General features: G+C 40.1%; 1 protein-coding gene across 1 annotated transcript in view; it reads left to right on the forward strand.

Moving 5' to 3' along the window:
• LOC143289937 (uncharacterized) overlaps positions 1-21997 on the forward strand; it is a 45033-nt gene extending 23036 nt beyond the window's left edge. The window contains exons 14-26 of the mRNA XM_076599240.1: positions 3913-4216; positions 4893-5087; positions 6278-6396; positions 7935-8079; positions 8562-8739; positions 10084-10283; positions 17098-17198; positions 17670-17804; positions 18076-18198; positions 19207-19345; positions 20534-20596; positions 21188-21328; positions 21597-21997. Coding sequence (XP_076455355.1) covers positions 3913-4216; positions 4893-5087; positions 6278-6396; positions 7935-8079; positions 8562-8739; positions 10084-10283; positions 17098-17198; positions 17670-17804; positions 18076-18198; positions 19207-19345; positions 20534-20596; positions 21188-21328; positions 21597-21800 — 2047 coding nt within the window. The 3' untranslated portion in view covers positions 21801-21997. The remainder of the gene's footprint in view (positions 1-3912; positions 4217-4892; positions 5088-6277; positions 6397-7934; positions 8080-8561; positions 8740-10083; positions 10284-17097; positions 17199-17669; positions 17805-18075; positions 18199-19206; positions 19346-20533; positions 20597-21187; positions 21329-21596) is intronic.
• Positions 21998-23903: the final 1906 nt, after the last annotated feature.

The following is a 23903-nucleotide window of genomic DNA, read 5'->3' on the forward strand; positions in this document are numbered from 1 at the left end:
CCATCAATAACAAGGTCAGCTACAGGCAAGGGGTCTTTCCGAAAATCTATTAACATTTCTTTTGTTTTCAATACGTTGAGATCCAGATAGTTTTTCTCACACCAGGAACAGAACTTTTTAATTTCACTGAAATAAATAGCATCAGAGTTGGACAGATCTTCAATTGCTGAATCATCAATTGCTGTATGTCTGTGTCTGCGTTTGCACATACGTGTGTGTGTGTGTGTGTGTGTGTGTGTGTGTGTGTGTGTGTGTGTGTGTGTGTGTGTGTGTGTGTGTGTGTGTGTGTGTGTGTGTGTGTGTGTACTCGATAGCAAAAGTATGTGAAGTAAATTCACCGCCCGCACCATCATCCACACGTTGTTGTCAGTTACCGATACTGGCCGCTGTCTCGCGGACGTAATTTTTTGTTGCCACACCGTCTGCTCCCTTTCAGTGGTATTACAGTGGTATTACTCCCACGCCACTCATTCCGAGTTCATCCATACACGGCCACACCCGGGTTCGTCTGTCACAGCCCCAGCGTCGGCAGTCCGCAGGGAACCATCGATGTTAGGTCGCCAGGAGGCCGCACACCAGAGCAGACTCTGCACTGCTGCTGAGTCACTTCAGTGGTGTTCAGTGGTGCCTGTTCTGATTTAACGTACTTAGTACACAACCAACTTAGCTCCCTACTCACGACATTAATGGCTTAGTCGTGGAGCCAGACTGAGTGAGCGTCCCTCCCAGAGTGGAAACCACCACCAGGTTCCTCCAACAACAGTCCCCTATGAATCTATCGACACTGAAGACACTGACAGGGCTCAGCTCCAAGCACGGAAGTGGAAGGGTATCGAAACCGAGGTCACCGTGACAAAAGGGCATGAAAGACCACAGAATTTGGGACTTTTATCTTTGGTTTATATTGATGATGACGGAAGAGGAGGATGACGATGATGATGCTATGGTGGTCCATTTTGGTTTGGAACTACGTGACAAGCCTGTACTCAACACTTCCTGTCATAATGATATCCTGGCATCAACCAGGCCCGAGCAATACACACTTGCAGTGTTGGTCAGGAAATTAGAGCAGCACACCCAAAGACGCGTGAGTGAAGTGGATGATACTCGACTGTGTGATTCCAGTCCCCCCATTTAAGCCCATAACACAACCGACTATGGGTAGGAGCCGGCCTCGGGCCAAAAAAACCCACCTCCGCTGGGATTCGAACCCGCGTCCTCCCAGCCGTCAGTCCGCGACGCAAGCCACTTCGCCACGGCGGCTGTTTGGGAATCCACATCATAGCGTATCCTGTTTTTCCCGCACGACGTAATGTAGAATATACTGACTGCAGCTGTCACCCAGTCTGAAGCTGGAGTTCGTGAGACAGACAGACAATTATTGTTAAAATCTTTTTAATGGCCCACACTCTTTTCTGATCTGCAGTGAACAGTGAAAGCGCGCGTACTACACAGATGACTATCAAGATGGCCAGTGCTGATTCTCTGGACTGTGAAATCAAAAATGACTGTCTATCGCATGTAGCTGTTGTGGGATGGTAGTGGACTGCATTATCAAGCGAGAACACACACACACACACACACACACACACACACACACGAGCGCGCGCGCACGCGCACGCGCGTAAAATAATCTCTTTCGTATTGCAGACATAACACGTTTTGATGACCTGAATGCCACTCATATTTCGGATATCTACTACGAGTTTCATGACATGAAACTCAAACATAGCTAATTTTCTCAACTGCAGTTTCCAACATATATTTATATGCCAGACATTGTTCATGTAAATTCCTGTAATATTTTAATACTCGTTTATCCAAGTACACATAGATATAGTTTGAACAGTCAAACAGAAAATTGGTTTCGTTTTCAATCTTATCAGTAAATGGACATTTCTTTGACACTTATTTTGATGTCTCTCATTTACATTTGAATCACACATACCTAAATGAAAACTAGTTGTTGTGATGACTATTATAGTATTTGTTTTGTTTTAACAATGGTCAATAATACAATGTATTCGAGGGAAGGAGGTCGTACACAGATCTGGGAATAAAGCTGATCCTCAGAGGGGCCATGTCCCACATGTCGCTCCAGCTGAGGCTCCTTTGGAGTGCAATTTTCCATGTTGTCCACTGCCCCCGCTGGCTTTGCTGGACTGCCTTCTGGACTCTTTTATCATCCTTATTATTACAAACATGTAACGACATCCGCTCGAATTGGGTATCAAATACAGACATATCCGTGATTCTAAAGCTCACATTGTTTCAAGATCTTAGCAACTTTGTTTTTAGCTTGTCTGACATATCTAATGCTGCACCAAAAGACATTTTGGTGGTACATGTAGTCAGTCTAATATCATCATCTTAGATGAACAGACTATAAATAAATAAACGAACGAACTTGGTACATGTAACTGCAAAACCACGATATATGTAACCACTGATGATATAAATTTCTGTTCCTTATTCTTTTTATTTAGATAGAAAACTTGACTTTTATTTTTACATGATTTACACACACACACACACACACACACACACACACACACACACACAGGGCAAGACCAGACAAAAGTATGTATTTCCAAGGATAATGAACAAGCACTGCTGTGCTGATTTTTTACATGCAGTCGCCGTCCTTTATAGGATCTACTCTACACAATACTAAGTGATAAAGTTTAGACATGATGGTTATCAAATTAAAATTTAAAAATCTCTATAAACGAAACACACACATCAGAATATCAGAACAGTATAAACTGGTCACATATGTCCAAATAATTTCCTATTTCACGTTGTGAATCTGCAGCAAGCGAACCATGTTGCCTATATTGATGTCTACACTACAACGAGTATATACGTTGTGAGTCAGTCTCTTGCTATGGATTAAAGCGGAAAAACACCAAAACAACAACAGCATAATCAGATGGCTGGCATACAGTTATTTCATTTTAGCTAATGCATTAGCCAAATACTATGTAATGTGGAAAGCATAGTGAAATGACATAATAGTGATGTGGAGCCAGGCTCCTGATAATTTTCTGCTGTAAGAGAAAAATTTACAACAGAAACTGTTTTATTATGATAATGTTTAAATCGGTGGATGTGGGAGAAGGAGCAAGCATTATTATTATTTGAAAAAGAAATTCAGTGTGAAAGATCTTACAACCTGTACATATGTTCGTATCAAAGGTCCATTCAGTCATTCAAAATTCATTTATTTTTCCCTTCAATGTGTACTCGTGTTAGCTTTTCAGAGACATTCTCAATACACATATCAAAGTTGACATGCTTCTGGTTAGATGGCATCCTTGAACAAGTACAGCAAGCATGAAGAGCCATTCAAAAACCGAAATAGCTGTCACTTATATCTGGTGTGCATGTGCGCGCGCGCGCGCGCGCGCGTGTGTGTGTGTATGTGTGTGTGTGCGCGCGCGTGTATGTGTGTGTGTGTGTGTGTGTGTGTGTGTGAACGAAACGCCACAGACAGAAAAGATAATCATTTTGACAGCCATTGTTGTAACAGATTGCTTTGTTTTGACTGTATGCTGGGCTTGTACGAGTGAAAGTCACAACAGCTGTTGGGCGATACCCGACCAGGTAGGTAGCCGGCTGCTCTTTCCCGAATTATCTCCTTACGCTTTAAATCTGTTGGTCTTTGTTTCTTTCTTTCATGTGGACTGAAACAAAGTCTTTGCAGGTCGCATTCTTCCTGTTCTTGGTCTTCTTGCTCTTGTTCTTGTTCTTCTACCTTCGTGGGCTGCAACTACCACGTTTACTCGTCTGTACAAGTGGGATTTTACGTGCATGACGGTTTTCACCTTTCCATGTAGTCGAGTTGTATTCAGTCAGTTCCTTTCCTTTTCAGATACCGCTCTGACTCGCTGTGTTCGTGCCGTTAACCAGGAAGATCACAGCAGTGATGATCCGAAAACTCAGTTCCCACGCCTTTCCTCTGGTCACGGCTTTGTCGCTGCAGAACAAGGCCTGGACCCGCGTCGCTCCGCGCACGCCTCCTCGCCTCTACGGCACTGCACCGCTTTCCTTCACTTTCAGAAAACTGCTGCTGCAACACAGGGGACCCCGTCAGAGTCCTTCACCACCGTGGATGCTGCCGCTTCACAGCGTGTCGTGTGAACTGAACCGGAAGGCGAACTACAGCGACAACAGTGCCAAAAGGGATTCAAGTGGTTATGGTGCTTCAGTGCAGGCAAGAAGCACATCGTAAATTACAGTGTTTCACTCCATGTAGACAGTAAACATGGATGTAAGTTGTGATGTTAGGTATACTTCTGTGCAGACAAAGAACCATGGCCTTAAAGTTCTAATTACGTTTCAGGGACAATGCATACACAATATGCGCAACGCACACACACAAACACACAACATCACAATACGTCATGTTAATGATGCGTGGACAAAAAACGTTCACTCCCTCTGCTTAAAATTCATTCTTTCTTTCTCAACTTCAGGCTAGTTTTTCATCTCAACTCTAAGCAAATTCATGCAGAAGAAAAAAACATCAAAGACAGTTTTAAAGGGATTTTTCTCTCCAAAAAGCTTTCCTCCATTGAGGCCTATATAAAACCAATCTTCAGAAAAAATGCTGAAATTTGGTATCATGTGCAAGAACGGTTGTGTAAAAGTGGTTGGTGAATAATTCGATAGTTTTGACTGGCAGGCTGGATGGTTACTTAGTCGTGCACCATAAGTAGGCTGGTTGTTTATTTAGTCACACATCTAGTTAGCTGGTTCGTCAGTTAGCTATCTGATGAACAGTGCTTACTTAATCACTTCGGTCAGTCTGCTAGTCACCAGTCAACATTTGTTTATTTGTATGATTTTCACTTATTTGTTGATTGGAAACCAGTCTCTATCTGGCACAGATGCCGCTGCCCAAGCTGCCAGTGCCCAAGGTGAAGGACACGATGAACAAATACCTGACTGTGCTCAGCACTGTCATCAGCCCGCACGAGCTGAATGTGACCAAAAAGCACGTGCAACAATTCATGACCCCTGGGGGCTGGGGAGATAAACTGCAGTACTATCTGCTGCAACGACAGAGTGAAACAGACAACTGGGTAAGTGTGTGTGTGTGTGTGTGTGTAGATGGGTGAGTGGATGGATGTGCGCGTGTGTGGATGTGTGTGTGAACATTGCCATGATTTAAAAAAAAATATCTATAGTTATTTTTCTTTTCTAAGGTCAGAATTCAACAATTCAACAGCAATAGATGCAGGAATAGAGGACAGATTATAGACCGAACGAAAGAAAATTGAAGCAAATCTTAACGCTGTAATCTAGCAAGCAAACATTGTGGATCTTAAGCAGAAAGCTTGGGTGGCCAGTATGTGTCACAGAGAACATAATGATGGACGTCTTGTTTTCATTCAAACGGACATGAAAAAAGCAAGATAAAAACAGGGAGGATAACAAGCATATCTTTAATGGTCTTCTAAGGTGCTCATTGTATAACGAAAAAGAAAAGAGGGAAAGAGAAACGTTACAAATGTTTCCAGGGTGTCGTTTGCCGTTTTTACAAAAAGATATTCTGAACTTTTTGATACCATAAACTCTCACACAAAATAAAAATGGACATACTAGTTTGAAGTTTTGACATTCATCCCAGGTCTCTGTATTCCACGTTTTGCACAGATGGTGTTGTTATTCGATTTCACTAACTTTCACCCTTCGTTTCCTTTGTACATTTCATGTCAAATATTTCCATTGTCCCTTTTACACGTCATATGAGTGGTTCTTTTCCCTTTTTTTCTTCGACCCCTATTTGCTTTTAAACAACATAAGAGAAAATGGTGGATAAAAAGTTTTTCATGTACTACGGGCCCTGTAAATGAACATATTAAACAACATGAGAGAAAATGGTGTGGAAAATGATTTTCATGTATGACCGACCTTGTAAATGAGAAACTTCAGTGTTTGCTTTCCACCTGCCATCAAGTGTTACCTAAAAAAATCTTCCAATTGTTGTATATCATGTTTCTTCCAGTCAAGCCTATAATTTCAATGTCATTGAAGATGTATTATTTAACACCATTTTTATGGATTATGCTTCCTGCAAAGGAGAGACCTCTAAAAATGTTGATCCTTCGTTTCAGGCCTCATACCAGTTACTACACAAACAATTCTAAAGTTCAACTTCAACTTTCCATTGACTCTAAGTTTAAAACAAAAACACAAAATTACATCTTCGAAATTATAAGCATTGCGCTTCTTATACACAGAATTGCATTTTTCAATGTTTGTGTTTCAGGCATCTGAGTGGTGGTTACGGACCATGTATCTTGATAATCGATTACCGCTCCCGTTTAATTCTAGCCCAGCTATGCTTCTGTCAACGCAGCTTTATTCTGGCAAAGAAGATTGCCTGCGGTAAGTTTGTCTCGTCCACACTCGTTTTGTTATGATATTGAAAGATGTGACAGTGAAGAAAAGTAGGTGAAGACCCAGATTTTAGACAGATTAGAAATACAATAAATGAATGTGAGAGGAAAGGTCTGAAATCTGAGGGGCGGTTGAACCCTTCAAAGACAGCAACTGGGGGGTCGTTTGGATCTTTCTTCTTCTTCTTTCTTTTCGTCAGTCGTTTAGAATGTACAACATTTTCTCTTGAATCATCTTGATTATAGATAGTGTTTGTGTGTTGTTGTTTTATGAATTCACGTGCATTGACATAATATTCTTACAAATAAAAATGCAAGGCAGGTGTGGAAACGCTGATTTTGCAAAGGAACGATAACTATAGATACAGTAATAGAATGTATGTAAATATGGACTAACATTGACAAAGGTCATGATGTGTTGGTGATGGTTGTGGTACTGGTATGTGTGAATGTGTGTGTGTGTGTGTGTGTGTGTGTGTGTGTGTGTGTGTGTGTAAATAAGTAGAGAGAGAGAGAGAGAGAGAGAGAGAGAGAGAGAGAGAGAGAGAGAGAGGAACACAGAGAGGGAGAGGGTGAGAGATATCGACACACAGAAAGAAAGAACATCTCTGCCACTTTTCTTGTATGTTTCAGATTCGCAGCAAGGCTGTCGTTGGGATTAATTGATTACAAATTGATGATTGACAGGTGGGTACGCCATTGCACAGCCAGTACGTAGCTGACAGTGACTTCGCTTTGTAAACGCTCACACACACACAAACACACCCACCCACACACACACACACACACACACACATACATACATACATACATACACACATACACACACACACACGCGCGCGCGCTATTAGTGCCATGTCCAGGTGTATAAGCTGATCGAGTAGGTTTTTAAGCAATGCAGCCATTAGTTTCAAGAGGTCATGTGTGCTGAAAGAAAAAGGTTGCTTCGTTTTCGGAAATCCAAGAAACAATTTTTATTTCTTTGTAAAAGAAGATCACCCCCTTATTCAAGATTAGCCTGTAAGATTGCTGCTGTTTTTCTTGTTTTCGTTAATGTATTAGACATATTGATGGTCGCTTTTCTTCGATTCTTTTTTTTCTTTTTCTTTTTTTTTCGTATTCTGAAACAAACATCGATTAAAGATAATCCAGCTTCTCAGCGCTTTCAGGCTTTTATTTCTGTCAACAGTCCCGTTACACATATGACGTATCTATGTTCTGCTCCAAGCCCATTACGAAATATAATTTTTTTAATGAAATTGACTGATAAAGATAGTGTAATGCCAGTAAAGGCAGAAGTAGTCTTGTAGTCTAACATCGTATAAATTTCGAATACACCATCATGAAGATGCCTAATTCTAATATGTGGTGCTCTGTGGTGCTGCTTTAACCTCCTCTGTTAGAATTTTAAAATATCAGTTGACTTTTTGCATTACTTTCCACTTTCAGACACACTTTTATTAAACATTGTACAAGTTATTTGTATTGTTCTGTTAAAAATCGGTTGGTACCCTGTCCCTCTACCAGCGGGACCTTGCCTGTAGAGATGGCGGACAAGAATCAGCCAATGTGTATGGAACAGGACTACAGACTTTTCTCCAGCTACAGGAGACCTGGCATTCCCTCTGACCAGCTGATCACCCACCTGGGAACACAAAGACCGGCCTTCATGGTTGTGGCATGCAGAAATCAGGTCATTCTTTTTCTTTCAAACCGTCTACTTAGGCATGATCTCTTTGTCCACCACAGTCAAAACTGCATCCTATTCATACTGTTTGTGTGGGGGTGGGGTGGGGGATGGGTGGTGGTGGTGTGAGCATGCGAGTTGGACGAGATGTTACAGGATTTTTGTTTGCAGTGTGTGTAAATTGATTTACTCTATTATTTCGTCACTCATAGTTAACGAGTTTTTGCGAGTAATGCGCTTTGATATATTTTGAGAAAAGCGCTGAATAAGTGTTCATATTAACGATAAAAATAACACTGATAATATGACGATGATAATGATGATAATATAATAATAATAATAATAAAAATAATTATCATCATTAGCATCATCACCATTGTCATCATCATTATTATGATGATGATTATTATTATCATTGTTATCATTGTTGCATGTATATTGATTACACCCAGTGTGCCGTGTTGCAGTTTTACAGAGTGGACGTGGAGCAGGACGGCGTGACGCTCAGTGAGGGAGAGCTGTTCTCACAGCTGTGCAAAGTGGTGTCAGCAGCAGAGCGCCATGCGGCCGGGTCACCTCCGGTGGGGGTCCTCACGGCGGTCGACCGGTCAGCGTGGGCTGAAGCCAGGAAAAGACTGGCCGCAGGTTTGACAGTGACATGACCAAGAGATATTTATGTATATATATATTGATGTTTTTTTATGTTCATGATGATGATGAAAATTATGATATTGTTATTGTTGTTGTTTTAAAAGAAGAAAAGGAAATTTCATATAGTTATGTCTAGAAAACAACCAAAGCATGTTACATATCAGATTATTTTCAATGAGACCAATGATATGGAAATTCATTTGAAATATAATTTTCCAACTGTATTATATCTGTCAACAGATGTGATTATGTATTCATGTCATAGTTTTATTGTTTCTAACTCAACCTGTGTGTTATAATGAGAATCTTAATACATAAACTTCTGCAGAAAACGAAACTGAATCCAAGCTTTGTTTAAAAAAAAAAAAAAAGAAAAGAAAAAAAAGAAGAAGCTAACCGCGGCAGGTGTGGACATAACACACGCTGCGAGCTGAACCCCTGCCACTGTTCTCAATGTGGCCAGATAATAAACAAAGAACACATTCACCGAATTCCGGGCATGTGCTACAAAGTGACTCTACAGCTGTACTTGACTTTCTCTGAATCTGTCAGGTGTAAGGGAGAGGGGGTTGGGGGGGGGGGGGGGGAGGGTGAGGGAGTATCGGGAATGGGGAGTATCTGTATCAACACACTCCCAACCACATAACATGTCGAGAACAGACGGCAATGAAAAGTATATGCTGTGACCGATCCAGCGCCATGCATTCTTCACAGAGCTGTGGTCTGCAAAAGAGAATGTCGTTCCAGACGGTGCCCACGCTCCACAATTCAACACCGACAGGCGCGGATCCTTTGTTTTATGAGACAGAGGCAGCAACAAGAGATTCGCATTAGTTGTGGTGGCATATAAATGTACATAATTTGGTCAATATTACTATTATGTTGTGTTGTATTGCATTACATTGTTTTGTATTATGTTGCGTTGGTTTTTTGTTTTTTTAAAATTTTTTTTATTACACAACAGATTTCTCTGTGTGAAATTTAGGCTGCTCTCCCCAGGGAGAGCACTCCACTTACAGCGCCACCCAGGTTTTCCTGCCAGCACGTGTCACATTATTAGTTTTCCTTCAAAGTGGATTTTTGTACATAATTTTGCCACCGACAACCCGTGGGTTGCCGTGGGTTCTATTATGTGCGCTAAGTGCATGCTACATACAGATCCTCAGTTTATCGTTATACCCTAATGGCTAGCTGTGAGACCAACACTCGTCTAGTGAGAGGGGGAGAAAATGCTGGCGAGTGGGATTCGAGCCTGTGCGCTCAGATTCTCTCACTTCATAGGCAGACGCGTTGCCACTAGACCACCAGACCACATACTTTTCTCTTTTATGTCATCAGCTGGCGAGAACAGTAGCCACCTGGACACCATTGAGAACTCGCTGTTCATACTGTGCCTGGACACACCAGTAAAACCATCCTCCTCATCGTCAGCAAGGGAGGGGGTGAACGAGAAAGAAGAGAACCTGGCACAGTATGCTTTGCACGGCCAAGGCACTGGCTTCAATTCATGCAACCGCTGGTTTGACAAACCAATGCAGGTCAGTCAGTAGTGTGTGTGTAGTTTGCATGTGTGTGTGTGTGTGTGTGTGTGTGTGTGTGTGTGTGTGTGTGTGAGTGAGTGTGGGAGGGGTGTGGGTGGGTGTTGTTTCAGGTGACCAAAGAAGGATGGTCAAAAGGTTGAACAAGCAAACGAATGAAAGAGGGGGGAGAGGGGGGGGAACCAACCAAACAAACGAAACAGTGAACAAATGGAACCAATAAATGAATGATGGAACAAACGAATGCACCAACATACAAACGACTGAACAACCATCGACCGAATAAAAAAACGAGTGTATATAACACGGTTTCCAACAATTTTTTAATTCCACATCTCTCACCCATCCATTCCACAAATCGTACATTCATTCAACATCGTTCTGTTGTGGTCGTTATACAGGGTCACCTGGAAATGGACAGGAAAAGAGAAACGAAAAGTGTCATGGAAACATGCAATGTTGGCAATGACATGATATTGTAAAATGCATAGAGCTTCAAGAATATGCGCTACATAAATAGATAAGTAAATAAATAAACATTTCTTGAGACAATATGGACATAATAAAACATGTGACGGATGTCTTCACATTCTTTTTAAAGAATTGCTAAATCAGTGTATTACTGATGAATTTTTTTTAGCATCTATTTATTTTTTTAAACTATGCAGCCCTTTTTCTTCAACAAAGTGAGTCGTATTTATAGATTCTGAACAAGCAAGGGAACATAATGTTTTAACAAGACAAAAATGTGGGCTATAAAAATCATAATCTGCGAAACGAAGAAGACATGGAGGTGGACACATCATTTGACAACAACTCAACGTGCGCACGTGAAAACGGAGAGTTACGGCCCTGTTGAGACACACAACCCTGACACGAATACCTTGCCCTTCACAAAAAGACATGTGTGAACAGAACTCACTTAAAATTGTCGCCATTTTGCTTGCGACGCGCCTTGCTTCAAGATGTACATCGTGTGGATCAATTAAAGCAAAAACACTTTCGGATACACATTGGTCTTCTGAGCAATAAGGTAAGGAAAACTTGTGTTCTCTCCCCGATTCATATGTAGTTATTTGTTATTATCGTTACCGTTGTGTTTTTTTGTTGTTGCTGTTTTTGTTTTTGTTTTTTAAGATAGGAATAGTCCCATTTATGTTTCTTTTGTGTGTGGGTTTCCTAATGATGGACATTTGTTGCGTACTTTAATATTGTGCATGTCCATATGTATGTCTGGGTATGTCTGGTGTGCTTTGTATGTGACAGTTTCACCCAATTCTTTCTCAAAAGATAATGGTGATGATGATGATGATCATGATGATGATAAAAAAATAATAATCAAAATAGCAATCATAATAATAATAATAATAGGTACTCAAAGGAGGAAGAGGAGCTGAAGAGGGATGATATATGATATTAATTAGATGCATAATTATTGCTGTTACGACCTTAGTCAGCAACGTCATTGCAGTTTTCATATACATTTAGATATGTGCCATGTATATGCAGAGCACAGTCAATGTTGTCAAGCATTATGATTATTCTGTACCTATACGAACTGTATTTTTCGACCTGAGACTTGCTGTTCAAAAATTACAAAGATTGGAGATGATGTTTTAGTTTTCTTGGCAATACTTATTATACACACCTTTCCAATAAGTATTATGTTTATAGTATTTACCGTGTAATTTTTAATTTCTTTGTTTTCAAAACCAAACAAGACTTTGTTTACTGTCAAATGTACTCTTTTTTCCCCAATATTACTGCTTACATAACGTTCAACTGCTTTTCAAAAATTACTGACATTTGGGCATTCAAAAAAGAAGTGTTCAATAAAATCTGCTACATCTTTGCAAGTCGTGCATTTATTGTCATCAGTCACATTCATTTTATGTAGCAGAATATTTGAGTGGTATATGTTATGGAGGATCTTCCATTGCAGTTCACGCAGTCGTAATTCTTTTGTTGCAAAATGAGGGATTAGCCAGATATCTTTATTTAATTCATTGCCAAATTTTCTTTTCCACAATCCACATGCACACGGATTTCTTGTATCTCTGTCATTTGTTTGATTATCTAAATATTTTGATATTACTTTTGGCTTATCATTTAAGTTGTTTGCAAAATGTCTTTCATTTGTCAAAGTGTGAATTTGTGTGTCTGCCTGACTGATCCATTCTTTCCATTCTGCTGGAATAGCATTCATTAAAGCGTGATATTCAAAATAAGTGACAGCATTGTTTTGAAGTACTTTCCTTTGGATTTCCTCCAATGTATTTGGTCTTTTATCTTCAATTTTAATCATAACCATACTTCTGTCTATTTCAATCTTAGACCAATTAGGAAAGAATAATACTTTTTTTTTTACCAGCCGCCGTGGCGAAGTGGTTAGCGTCGCGGACTGACGGCTGGGAGGACGCGGGTTCGAATCCCAGCGGAGGTGGGTTTTTCGGCCCGTGGCCGGCTCCTACCCAGAGTTGAGTGTGCTGTGGGCTTAAATGGGGAGACTGGGACCACACAGTCGAGTGTCATCCACTTCAAGGATGCGTCTTTGGGTGTGTTGCTCTAATTACCTGACCAACACTGCAAGTGTCTGTATCTCTCGGGCCTGGTTAACGCCGGGATATCATTATGACAGGAAGCGTAGAGTACAGCCTTGTCACGCAGTCCCAAACCAAAATGGACCTCCATAGCAACATCGTCATCATCATCGTCATCCTCCTTTTCCTTCATCGTCATCAATATAAACAAAATAGTCTCAAAGTCTGTGACCTTTCATACCCTGCTCTCATGGTGACCTCAGTTTCGATACCCCGGCCTCCACTTCTGTGCTTGGGGTGAGTCCTGTCAATGTTGTCAGATTCATGGGGAGCTGTTGTTTGAGGGACGTGGTGGCGGTCTCCACTCTGGGAGATACGCTCACTCAGTCTGGCTCCGCGACTAAGCCATTATTGTCGTTAGTAGGGGGCTTAGTAGGTGATGTCCTAAGTACGTTAAAACAGAACAGGCACCACTGAACACCACCGAAGTGACTCAGCAGCAGTGCAGGGTCTCCTCTGGTGTGTGGCCTCCAGGCGACCTAACATCGATGGTTCCCTGTGGACTGCCGACGCTGGAACTGCGACGGACGAACCCGGGTGTGGCCGTGTATGGGGGAATCTAAATGAGTGGCGTGGGAGTAATGCCACTGAAATGGTGCAGATGATGGGGCAGCAAAAAACAAAACAAAACAAAAAAAACCTTTTTTTTTCTTAAATTGTATGAGACTATTGTTACGGTTCTTTCTGTGTGTTGTTCCTGGTTCTACTAGTTTTCTATTTTTTGGTATTCAAATTTTGCCAGATACATGTTTTTCTTATCAGTTCTGTAATGTGTCCAACTTCCTCACAGCCAACGAAACCAAAAATTATGAGAAAAAAACTTTGTTCTAATATAACAATAATAAGTTGTTTTTTACTATCTTCAATTTTTGGCGAATTGGTTAACAAAGAGCACAGCAAATTGTATTCTAAACAATTTCATTTGAAACAACCACAAATTGTCCCAGATTACTTTCCAATGGTTTTTTTTGTTTTTTTTTTTTTTGTTTCCTTTATTAGTAAGGTTCAGTTAAAGTCTCTAGGAAGCTATTATGGGTCCTTGGATAAGTATAAGATTCTTTGATGGTGGTTTCCTTATATATATATGACATCTACTCAACTGGCCGGGTGAATTCTTCTACTCAACTGGCCGGGTGAATTCTTCGCCGTAATTGTATAACCTTTTCACTGGGGCGCCGAAGAGGTGACGACCTCCAGCTGGTGAAGTCTGTAGAGGAAGAAGACTTCGTGTAGTGAGCATCTTTGGTTCTGCGTTCTGCGCGCTGGAACATAAAGTTCTTCAGAGGTAGGGTCACAGTCTTTAAAAAAAATCACGTCAAAACCTCCTGGCACCAGTTCTTTCTTCCATTTTCTGGGCCGGTCTGGAGCTGGACACAACACAGTGGAACATCTGGCCTAAGTTTCTTAGTTCTTTATACTCATTATAATACAAGAACAGAACGGAAACAAATGAGACAGGCACGAACAAAACGCCAGGAATACAACATGAAATACACTGGACGTTTTACCAGTTGGCCTTAGGCAGCTTAAAATGAATGTCATCAATTATTATCAAACCAACTAATGCAATAGTTAATTTACAATTCCTTCCCTTTAGAACCCAAAGATTAATTTCAATTCTTAACTAGCTCACCTTCCCTTTAGATCTAAACTTTTCTGGATCTCTAAATCTTTAGATCCGAAGCAAATCCTAATTAAACTTGAACTGTACGATGTTTGAGGTCTTGTAGAAGTCCTGTTCATCGATCCGTGTGGGTTATACCGCTGGTATGCTAAAGACTTTGCATGTGTGGCTTATTGGCATAAATAAACGATGAAATAATCTTTCGTTCTGCTTCCATCTTGGTCACCTTACCTTTTCATTAATTTTACTACAAGAATATTAAAGAAATACTGTGAGATCTAAATTAGTCAATGAGCCAACCCATTTTGGCGAGCTCATTCATTTTCTCCCAGCAAGAAAATCCTAAGAATACAAAAAAACCTGAAATAACAATTAAAACAAGTAATTCAAGTAAGTTCATCCATTCTCCATATCAAGATCATCCAATAGATAAAATTCATAAATTCAATCTATTCTCTCACCTCTTAATTTCAACAAAATATTTGAGCTCTCGAAATTCCGTTTCATCATGAATGCAGTTACAGAGGCATTGGCGATGACGCGATAAGATTCCATAGAGTTGCGTCATCCATTGCTTTCCGTAATTTTGACGTCATGCAGATGCGCGATTTCGGCGAGGTGCGTTTCCTTGTTACAACTATTATTCCACAAAAGTTTATTTTGAAAATTGTGAAAATGTACGTTTTCTGCTGATTCTGTTGGTTTGGTTTCTAAATATGTACGGAGAACTTTTCTCCAGAATTCGTTTGCAATATTGTCAATTTTTTTTAATTGATTAGGTCTGCACTTTACGTCAAGAACCTTTGGCCATTTTCCATATTGTTTAAACTGCCATTTTGGGATGTAACTGCGGTTTTCATCTGCAGTGTTGAAAAGTTTTCCAACCCATTGCAGATAAAAAAAACACTTTTGTAACTGACCATATTTATCATTCTTAATCACGCTGTGTCATAATTTCCTTCCATTACCTTCCTTTTTATTTTTTCATGTGCTTTTCTATTTGTGTGTTTTCTTTGCCAAATAAAGTTGTTTAAGAGTTCTGTTTATTTTCGTAAGAATATGGCCTGGCAAACCAATTGCTTGCATAAAATACGTAAACTGACTTGCCAGAAGAGATTTAACAATTACTATTTTCCCATGTATGCTTAGATCTCTTCGACTCCAAGTCTTTATCAAATTTGTTACCTTTTCTACTCTCCCCTCCCAATTCTTTTCAATGTTTTGGGCTCTGATGCCTTTTTTTTTTTAAAAGTAAATACCTAATAACTTTATCAATTTTGTTACTTCAAAAGAAAGGTTTTGGTCTTCACAACCTGTTAAGTTTCATGGTCTTAGTTTTTCTTTTGATTTAATACCAAGCCTGAGAATGTTGAGAAATCATTTATGATGTTGGAAGCTTTTAACATGTCTTTGTTTTTCAAAAAAAGAGTTGTATCATCCGCTAGTACTTTTATTTTCATTGCTTGTCAATTTGTCTGTCAGTAGAAAGTTTTATTCCTTTTATATTGTTTCTAATCTTGATTGCTAGTACTTCTACAGCTAAAATGAAAGCTAAGGGTGAGAATGGGCATCCCTGTCTGATGCCACAAGTAACGGGAAAGGGCTGTGAAATCCATCCTCCATGACTGATACTGCTAAATGTCTTTTTGTTCAAAATATTAATCCATTTTACAAATTGCTCACCAAACCCAAATACTCTAAATGTGTGCAACAGAAAATCTCGTGAAACTGAGTCAAATGCTTTGTAATAATCTAGGGCGAGGAGATATCCTGATCCCTTTGTATGGTTCAGATAATCGATGACATCATCGATGGATCTAATTATAGATGAAATGTTTCTTCCTTTCAAGTATCCAATCTGGTCCAGATTAATTAACTTATATATTACTTTACTTAATCTGTTTGCGAGGGCTTTTGCCATTATTTTATAGTCTGTGTTCATTAGAGTTATTGGTCTCCAGTGATCTAATTCATTACGTGATAATTCTTTTCCTTTGTGTAAAAGTTTGATTATTCCACGTCTCTGTGTATAAGACATTTCTTCGTCTGCAAACGATCCATTGAAAGAATCAGTTACAAGCTTTTTTATTTTTGAAATTGTTTAATCCAAAAGAATTTCATGAATTCAGTGCTTAATCAATCACTACCTGGAGACGACCCATTTTTCATTTGTTTCAATGCGTTGCTGGCTTCTTCTTTAATAAGTCCTTTACATAATGATGCTTCATCTTGATCTAATTTTGTGACTTGTTCATCTTTCAAGAAATTTTCTGGTGCTTGTGTAATATTTTTTGTTCGTGTTGTCTGACTGAAGAGACCTGAATAAAATCTAACTTGTTCTTCTAATATTTCCATTTGGTTAGATACTATTTCTCCATTGTTCTTACAAATACTTATCATAAATTCATATTTGATCTAGATTTTTCTAAGCAGAGGAAGAATTTTGTACTTTTTTCTCCTTCCTCAATCCATTTTTCCCGAGCTCTTACCTTTTACTTTACTTGCTTTACTGAGCGCAATAATCTCAGAGTTGTTGTTTTATGCTTAAAACGTTTTTGTGTACACCACGACACCTGATATGTGTGTGCAGTGGACTCTGTCTGAAGACGGCACTTTTGCTGTGGTCACAGAACACTCTGTGTCAGAGGCAAGACCACAGATGGTGGTCATGGATTACGCCATCACCAGAAGGTAATTTTGTTTCATTTACACCTTCATTAATTTGTTTATTCGTTCACATTGTTCACATCCAAACAGGTAGCACTCATGCGAAAATCCACGAATCAAATAAAGTCTGTCCATTCGTTCGTTCGCTCTTCTGCTCGTTCGTTCGTTTGTTAATTTGTTCTAAGTGACGGGATGCGTTCTCAAACAAACCATGAAAAAAATATATTGTTGTTTTGTAAAACGTCAGTCTTTTTATTGTTCGTTAAGTGTGAAGGGTACATTTTACAGAGTCACGCAATGTGAATAAAGTGTACGTGTTGTGTGTGTAATCAAAAGATATCACTCCTGTTGAGAATGTCTGCTACGTGGGGATATTGGTTGAGACAAGCCTTTCTAAAGCCTCAGCATTCTTCCTTGGCAAAAAGGTCAGGTTTACTTTTTAGAAGATACTGTAGTCTCTTGTTATTCTGACTGCTGAAATACTGTGATAAACAGCCTCAGTTCTCACCCGACATGTGAGCGGAACGAAGGACAGGATCCACGCTGTCTGGCAGAACCATTGTGGCTGAAATGGACCACGACCTCTGAGATAGAGTCTGACATTGCACGTGCTAAAGAGGAGGTGGACCGGTAAGGGAAAACACAGACACACACAGACACACCCACCCACACACAGATCCCCCCAAACACACACACACACACACTTATACGAACGCACACAGACGCACACCATGTTTTGAACGTGTTTAGACGGAATGAAAGAGACAATAAAATATGTTGACACAAAACGTTCAGACGAACGTCTCCTCCACAATATTTGCACAGTCGCTCCTCAAAACAAAAACATACAAACGACAGCAGCAACTTGAAATGTACTTACGAATCTCCTTCATGTCTTCAGAAATGTACAGAGGCCAGGTCTGTGCGGAAGGCGATTTAACGAGTTTGGTCGGGAATTTCCCAAAAGTCAAGGCATCAGCCCAGACACCTTTCTACAGCTAGCTATCCAAATGGCATACTACAGGTCAGTAACATTAGGTTTATGATCTTAAACTACAGCACTGTGTAACTCTTCTCGCATTTCAACAGTTTAGCTTGCCTCACTTTATTCTATAGCAGAAGGATCATGATAATTAGTATACACCAACAGGGTGACGATAATTAGTCTTTATTAACAGGATCACAATAATTAGTCTGTATCAACAGCTTCACTAAAATTAGCCTATGCCAGCAGCATCACAATGACTAATCTACATCAGCAGGATCGCGATAATTTAAGCCAATTTTTTCGGGTCAGCACGACATTTCAGCACTTCTCGACTGTGTTACAGCATAGTAGCCCTTCTCAGTTAAATGACAGTCGTGTTCTGACTCTTCTCGGCCAAATTACAACACTTTTCTCCGCAGTAAGATCACAATGCTTTAGCTTTTCTGTTAACCAAGTCAGATCAGCATCAGCTTCATCAGAACACTTCACTTCACCCCTCACCCCCCTCACACTTTATCCCTTCTCGGAGTGATCACAACACTATTGCCCTCTTCAGTGAAACACTTTGATGAATGACATGAACGGCGGGCGCGGAGTGAGAGAACTTCCAAGAAATAAAAAGTACGGTAGCCTCCAGAAGGCCTAATTACAATTGAATGAAAACACGAAAGTAAGGTGAAACATGACCTTTCTCAGCAAAGTCATAACATTTCATCCCTTCTCAGCAAAGCCAACATATCTCAGCCCTTCTAAGCAGAGTCACCATGTCCCAGCCCTTCTCAGCAAAGTCACAACACTTCTGTCCTATTCGTATCCAAATTGCTGCTAATACAAATTTAAAAACAACAACAAAAGCAACCGTTGTTCTGATTGGTTTCTGGTGCGCGTCAGACTGCAGCATTAGATAAAAATAAAAAAAATGACGCAACATTTCTGACTGGAAGGAAATGATGTAGCATTTCCTATTGGTTTCTAATGCCTAAACCTGCCGCAGTCATTCAAAGAAAAATGATTCAGTGTTTCTGCTGGTTTCTGATGTGTCAGAATGCATGGCCGGATGGCAATGACGTACGAGAGCGCCACCTTACGTCGGTTCAGACAGGGTCGTGAAGACAACATCCGGATCAACTCACCAGCTGTGCTAACATGGATCCAAGCCATGTGCAGGGAGATACACACATCTGTGAGTAGGCTTACGCTCGAAAGGAAACTTGACGATAATCACTTTGGAATAATATTTTTTGCATGCGCTCTGATGGAAAATAAGGATAGATCAATGGATAAAGATACCGATGCACGTCGCTACATCAAAATTATAATTAAAAAAGGGTGGCAGAGCAATTTTTATGTTGTCGAGTGTCAGTCTTATGGCGGACATGGGAGGTCTAGGCAACAAGAACGGTTTTAGGAATAAGCAACTGTAGTAGTAGCATTGGTAAAAGTAGTAGTAGCAGCAGCAGTAGCAACAGCAACAGCTGCAACAGTAGTAGTATGTATGCTGAGTGATCGGAACAGCAGCAGAAGTAGCATATATTATTGCTTACACTTGAAAGGAAACTTGACGATGATCACTTTGGAATAATGATATTGTCTGTGTCACACTGCCGCATTCACTCAACTCAAGCTGACACGACATAGACTCGCACACAACGTTCGCATTCTGACTTCACTCTTACCAAGGGATAAACAACATAACGACGTAAAGACACTCCTTTCTGATTATTAATAAACAAAGAAAATAAATAGTAATGTTCACATTTTCCCTTTAGGGATAAATCGTATGAAAAATCCAATCCAAGAAAACACATTCAATACTTTGTTTTTTCTTACACTTTCCGTTTCAGTTTTTAAATCATGATGATAATTTTCATTTGTTTCTTTTCACGATTGTGTTGTCAGTTGGTGCTTCCCAAACATCTTTCGGTGATATATCAGCCAAACACCTTCGTCCGAAAACAGGCCAGGCGCTGAGGATCCTGAAACATCCTCAGAACCTAACTGAAGTTAAATCGAACTAGTAAAAAATGTACTCACATTTTTTTTATGTTGTCGAGTGATAGTCTTATGACGGACAGTAGAGGTCTATGGAACAGGAACGGTTTAAGGAGTAAGCAACATTGGCGGCAGTAGTAGTAGTAGTAGTAGTAGTAGCAGTAGAAGTAGTGTAGCAGCAGCAGCGGCAGCGGCAACAACTTCAGCAATAGTGGTAGGTAGACTGAGCAGTCACAGCAGCAGCAGAAGTGGAGAAGTAACAAATACTGTTGCAGGGTTTGTCATTACCCTCGAAGTAGCCGTATTTGCTAAGAACGCACACGCAAAAAGGCACAGCGTCATGAATCTCCTTTGAAAAGTGTTATTTCTCATCTTTCAGGAAGCAAAAAAGTTTGCTTTGTTTGAAGCAGCTTGTGACTGGAAGGAGAAATACAAAAATGACGTAAGCTCGTTTGTCTCCTTTTCTTTTCTTTTCTTTTCCTTCTTTCGTTCTCAGTAAAGTGAAGATACTGTGAAACTTTAATTTTTTTAAACTGAATTTTTAAAAAGTTCCATTCTTGTCACCAACAGTGTGCATGTGTGTGTGTGTGTGTGTGTGTGTGTGTGTGTGTGTGTGTGTGTGTGTCCTGAAAGAGCGAAAGAGAGAGATAATGAATGAATGAATGAATGAATGAATGATTTATTCATATAAGGACATAGCCCCACATAAATGGGGAACACTGAATACAACAATACAGTATACGTTATGAAGTCATAACAGACAGTGAAAGAGAGAGTGAGAGGGACAGAGACAGAGGGAGAGAGTAACGAATTCAAGGGGAATAAATGAAGGCAACCAACCATCCTGTGTGGAACTAACTTTGCAAATAATAAAGGGGAACACGGAATTATAATACAGTATACATTCTGAAGTCATAACAGACAGAGACAGACAGACAGACAGAGTAAAAAAATTGGAGGGAAATAGATGAAGGCAAATAACAATCCTGTGTGGAAATAACTGCAAATAACTTATGAGTTGATCTTTTTTCAGGTTGTTGCAGGCTATGGTACGGACTGTCACCTGATTGGTCTACGAGAGGCGGCACGTGAACTGAACGTGTTGGACTCTATCCCGCTCTTCTCCGACCCTTCTTTCCAGAAAGCTTTCTACTTCCCTCTGTCCACAAGTCAGGTGAGTCTAGCTTGGAAGCAATAACTTGTCTACAATCTGACCCAGCAAGATCCGAAACAGCCCAACTCAAGAAATAATGTACTCAGGATTTGCAAATCTGGTACTAATGAATCAGTCCAAACCTGCCATCAGAAACCCTTGTCTTGCCAGTGGTTAGCGCTCGTTCGTTCTTTTATTCGTAATTATATTTTTCTTTCCTTTCTTTCCTTCAAAGACTAAACACAAATCCACCCGGATTCACTGTGCATACCTATGTGTTTGTGGACAGGTTCCAAACATCTTCAAAACCTTCGGTTTCTTCGCGCCCCTCACTCCAGATGGATACGGCGTGGGCTACAAACTGTTCCCAGACTGCGTGATTCTCTGCGTCACTTCTTACAACGACTGCGAAGACACCGACTGTCGCGAGTTCACGACATGTCTTGAGTCCTGTCTGCTGGAAATGCGTGACTTTTGTCTGTTGAAGAACTGAAAGACAGTGACGGAGGAAAACAGTAAATGATAACATATCTGATTCCTAAGGCGATCTGTATCTGTGATTGTCGCCTGTCAAAATGTGTGCCAGACGAATGAAAAGCAAACCCATCACAACGTGCATCCTTAGTGTCTTTGCTTCAAGTTGTTGAACCTTGCGACGGAGCACTACTCTGACGTTGGAATTCGTTTCATTAAAACAGTTTCCACGTTCCTCCCGGACGGAAAGAGAATTAACTTCTATAGCATTTCCGGCTGTGTCTACACATATAAACCTGGAAGGAAAATCAAGGATGACAGATTACAAACTCAAAATAAAACAGGAGCACTTGTCATTCAGTCAAAGCACTCATTTTCTGACTTGCCAAAGCATTCATATATCCTGGTAGGAACCTCAGACATACCTTTCACTGCATCCGCACGCAATTTAGGGTACATGCTTTCAGCTGACATGACACTTGACATGCACATCAACCAGATATGTAAGTCAGCATATGCAGCACTCCAAGAAATCAGCTCCATTCGCCACAATGGCATTGGTTTGTTCTTTTGTTCTATCCAGATTAGATTATGGAAATGCTCTTCTTGCTTGCTGCCCCAAACTCTCAAAAAGTTCAAAACTGTCCAGCACGACTCGCGCTCAAGGCGAAGAAACGTCAACACATTACTCCCCTACTTGCTTCCCTTCACTGGCTCCGCATTCAAGAACGAATACAATACAAACTCTCAGTCCTTTGTCACAATTTCTTCACTGATTCCTGTCCTGCATATCTTTCAGATACACTTTCTGTTTATTCACCATCCAAGGATCTGCACAAAAACTTACGGTGAACGTTCCTTTTCCTTTGTTGCACTCAAAAAGTGGAATTCACTATCCTCACACATCCGTCACGCCCCAACACCTGCATTCAAGAGAGCACTCAAAACAAATCTTTCGAAACTGTATTTTACTCAGCATATTATGCTTACTGTGATCTGATCACTGGATGTGCTCTTTGTGTTGACTTGTATGCATTTGCGATGATTTTGATGTAGTTTTGTGAAGCTTGATTCCTTGGTGTATATTTTGACTATGGTGAATGTGATGTGTTTTATTTTGCTGTGATTTGGGCCTATGTGATATGAGACTGTGGTATTGCCTGTGCTGATTTACATATTTTTTTTGGTGTCACTTAGTCAGAAATATGTATATTTAGTCAGAAATATGTATATTTTAGCCAATTTGATGCACGACTGCTGATTTTTTTGCACAAACGTTTACATCACTTATTATAAAATTGGTCTATTTTATTGTAAAGTGTGGTGAGCCCCATCTGAGATGAGGCACTGTGGTATGTAAGCCTGCATATTATCATTCTTCTTCTTCTTCTTCTTCTTCATCATCATCATCTTCTTGTTAATGATATTGTTATGATTATAAAAGCGGTCGAATTCAGGATATATCCCGCGTTTTTCTGCATCAATATGAGTCTGTAAGCTCCCTGGGTTATTCTTCATTCTTCTGAATACTCACATTCTGTGTCCTTACTCTGTACCCTTTGTATTGTGATTTGTGTTGCTGACATTTTAATTATGAAATACCACTTAAAAAAGAACAATAAACAAATGAACAACCGACTTGGCGTATGAACGAATGAATGACTGGATAAATGAATGAAGCAAAGAACGAAGGAAACAGAAACGAAAGAAAGAAAGAATCATAAGAGAAATAAGGAATGGAAGGAAAGAAAACAGAAGATAGAAAGACGAAGAAAACGTGTAGCTGCTTCATCAGGATCGGTGTCATCTGCTCACGAAGCCTTCCACCCGTTCTTCTCTTGTCGCGTCCACAGCACATAATTATTTTTGTTTCATCTTGTTTTGTTTTGATTCTTTCAAATCAAGGGATGCAACACTCAGCCAGACTGTGTTTTATCAAAACTCATGTTAACGTTGGTCATAAGTCAGTTAGGACTGACATTTTCACACATATTTCAGGCTATACCACACTTCTGGCGTTGACCATTAATTTTGGTCATGAAGGAATGTTGAAAAACTAAACCTTCCAACCTGAGGGATATATATATATCTATCTCTCTCTCTCTCTCTCTCTCTCTCTATA

Source organism: Babylonia areolata, chromosome 1 (genome assembly GCF_041734735.1).
Source record: "Babylonia areolata isolate BAREFJ2019XMU chromosome 1, ASM4173473v1, whole genome shotgun sequence".
In the NCBI taxonomy this organism is placed as follows: Eukaryota; Metazoa; Mollusca; class Gastropoda; order Neogastropoda; family Buccinidae; genus Babylonia; species Babylonia areolata.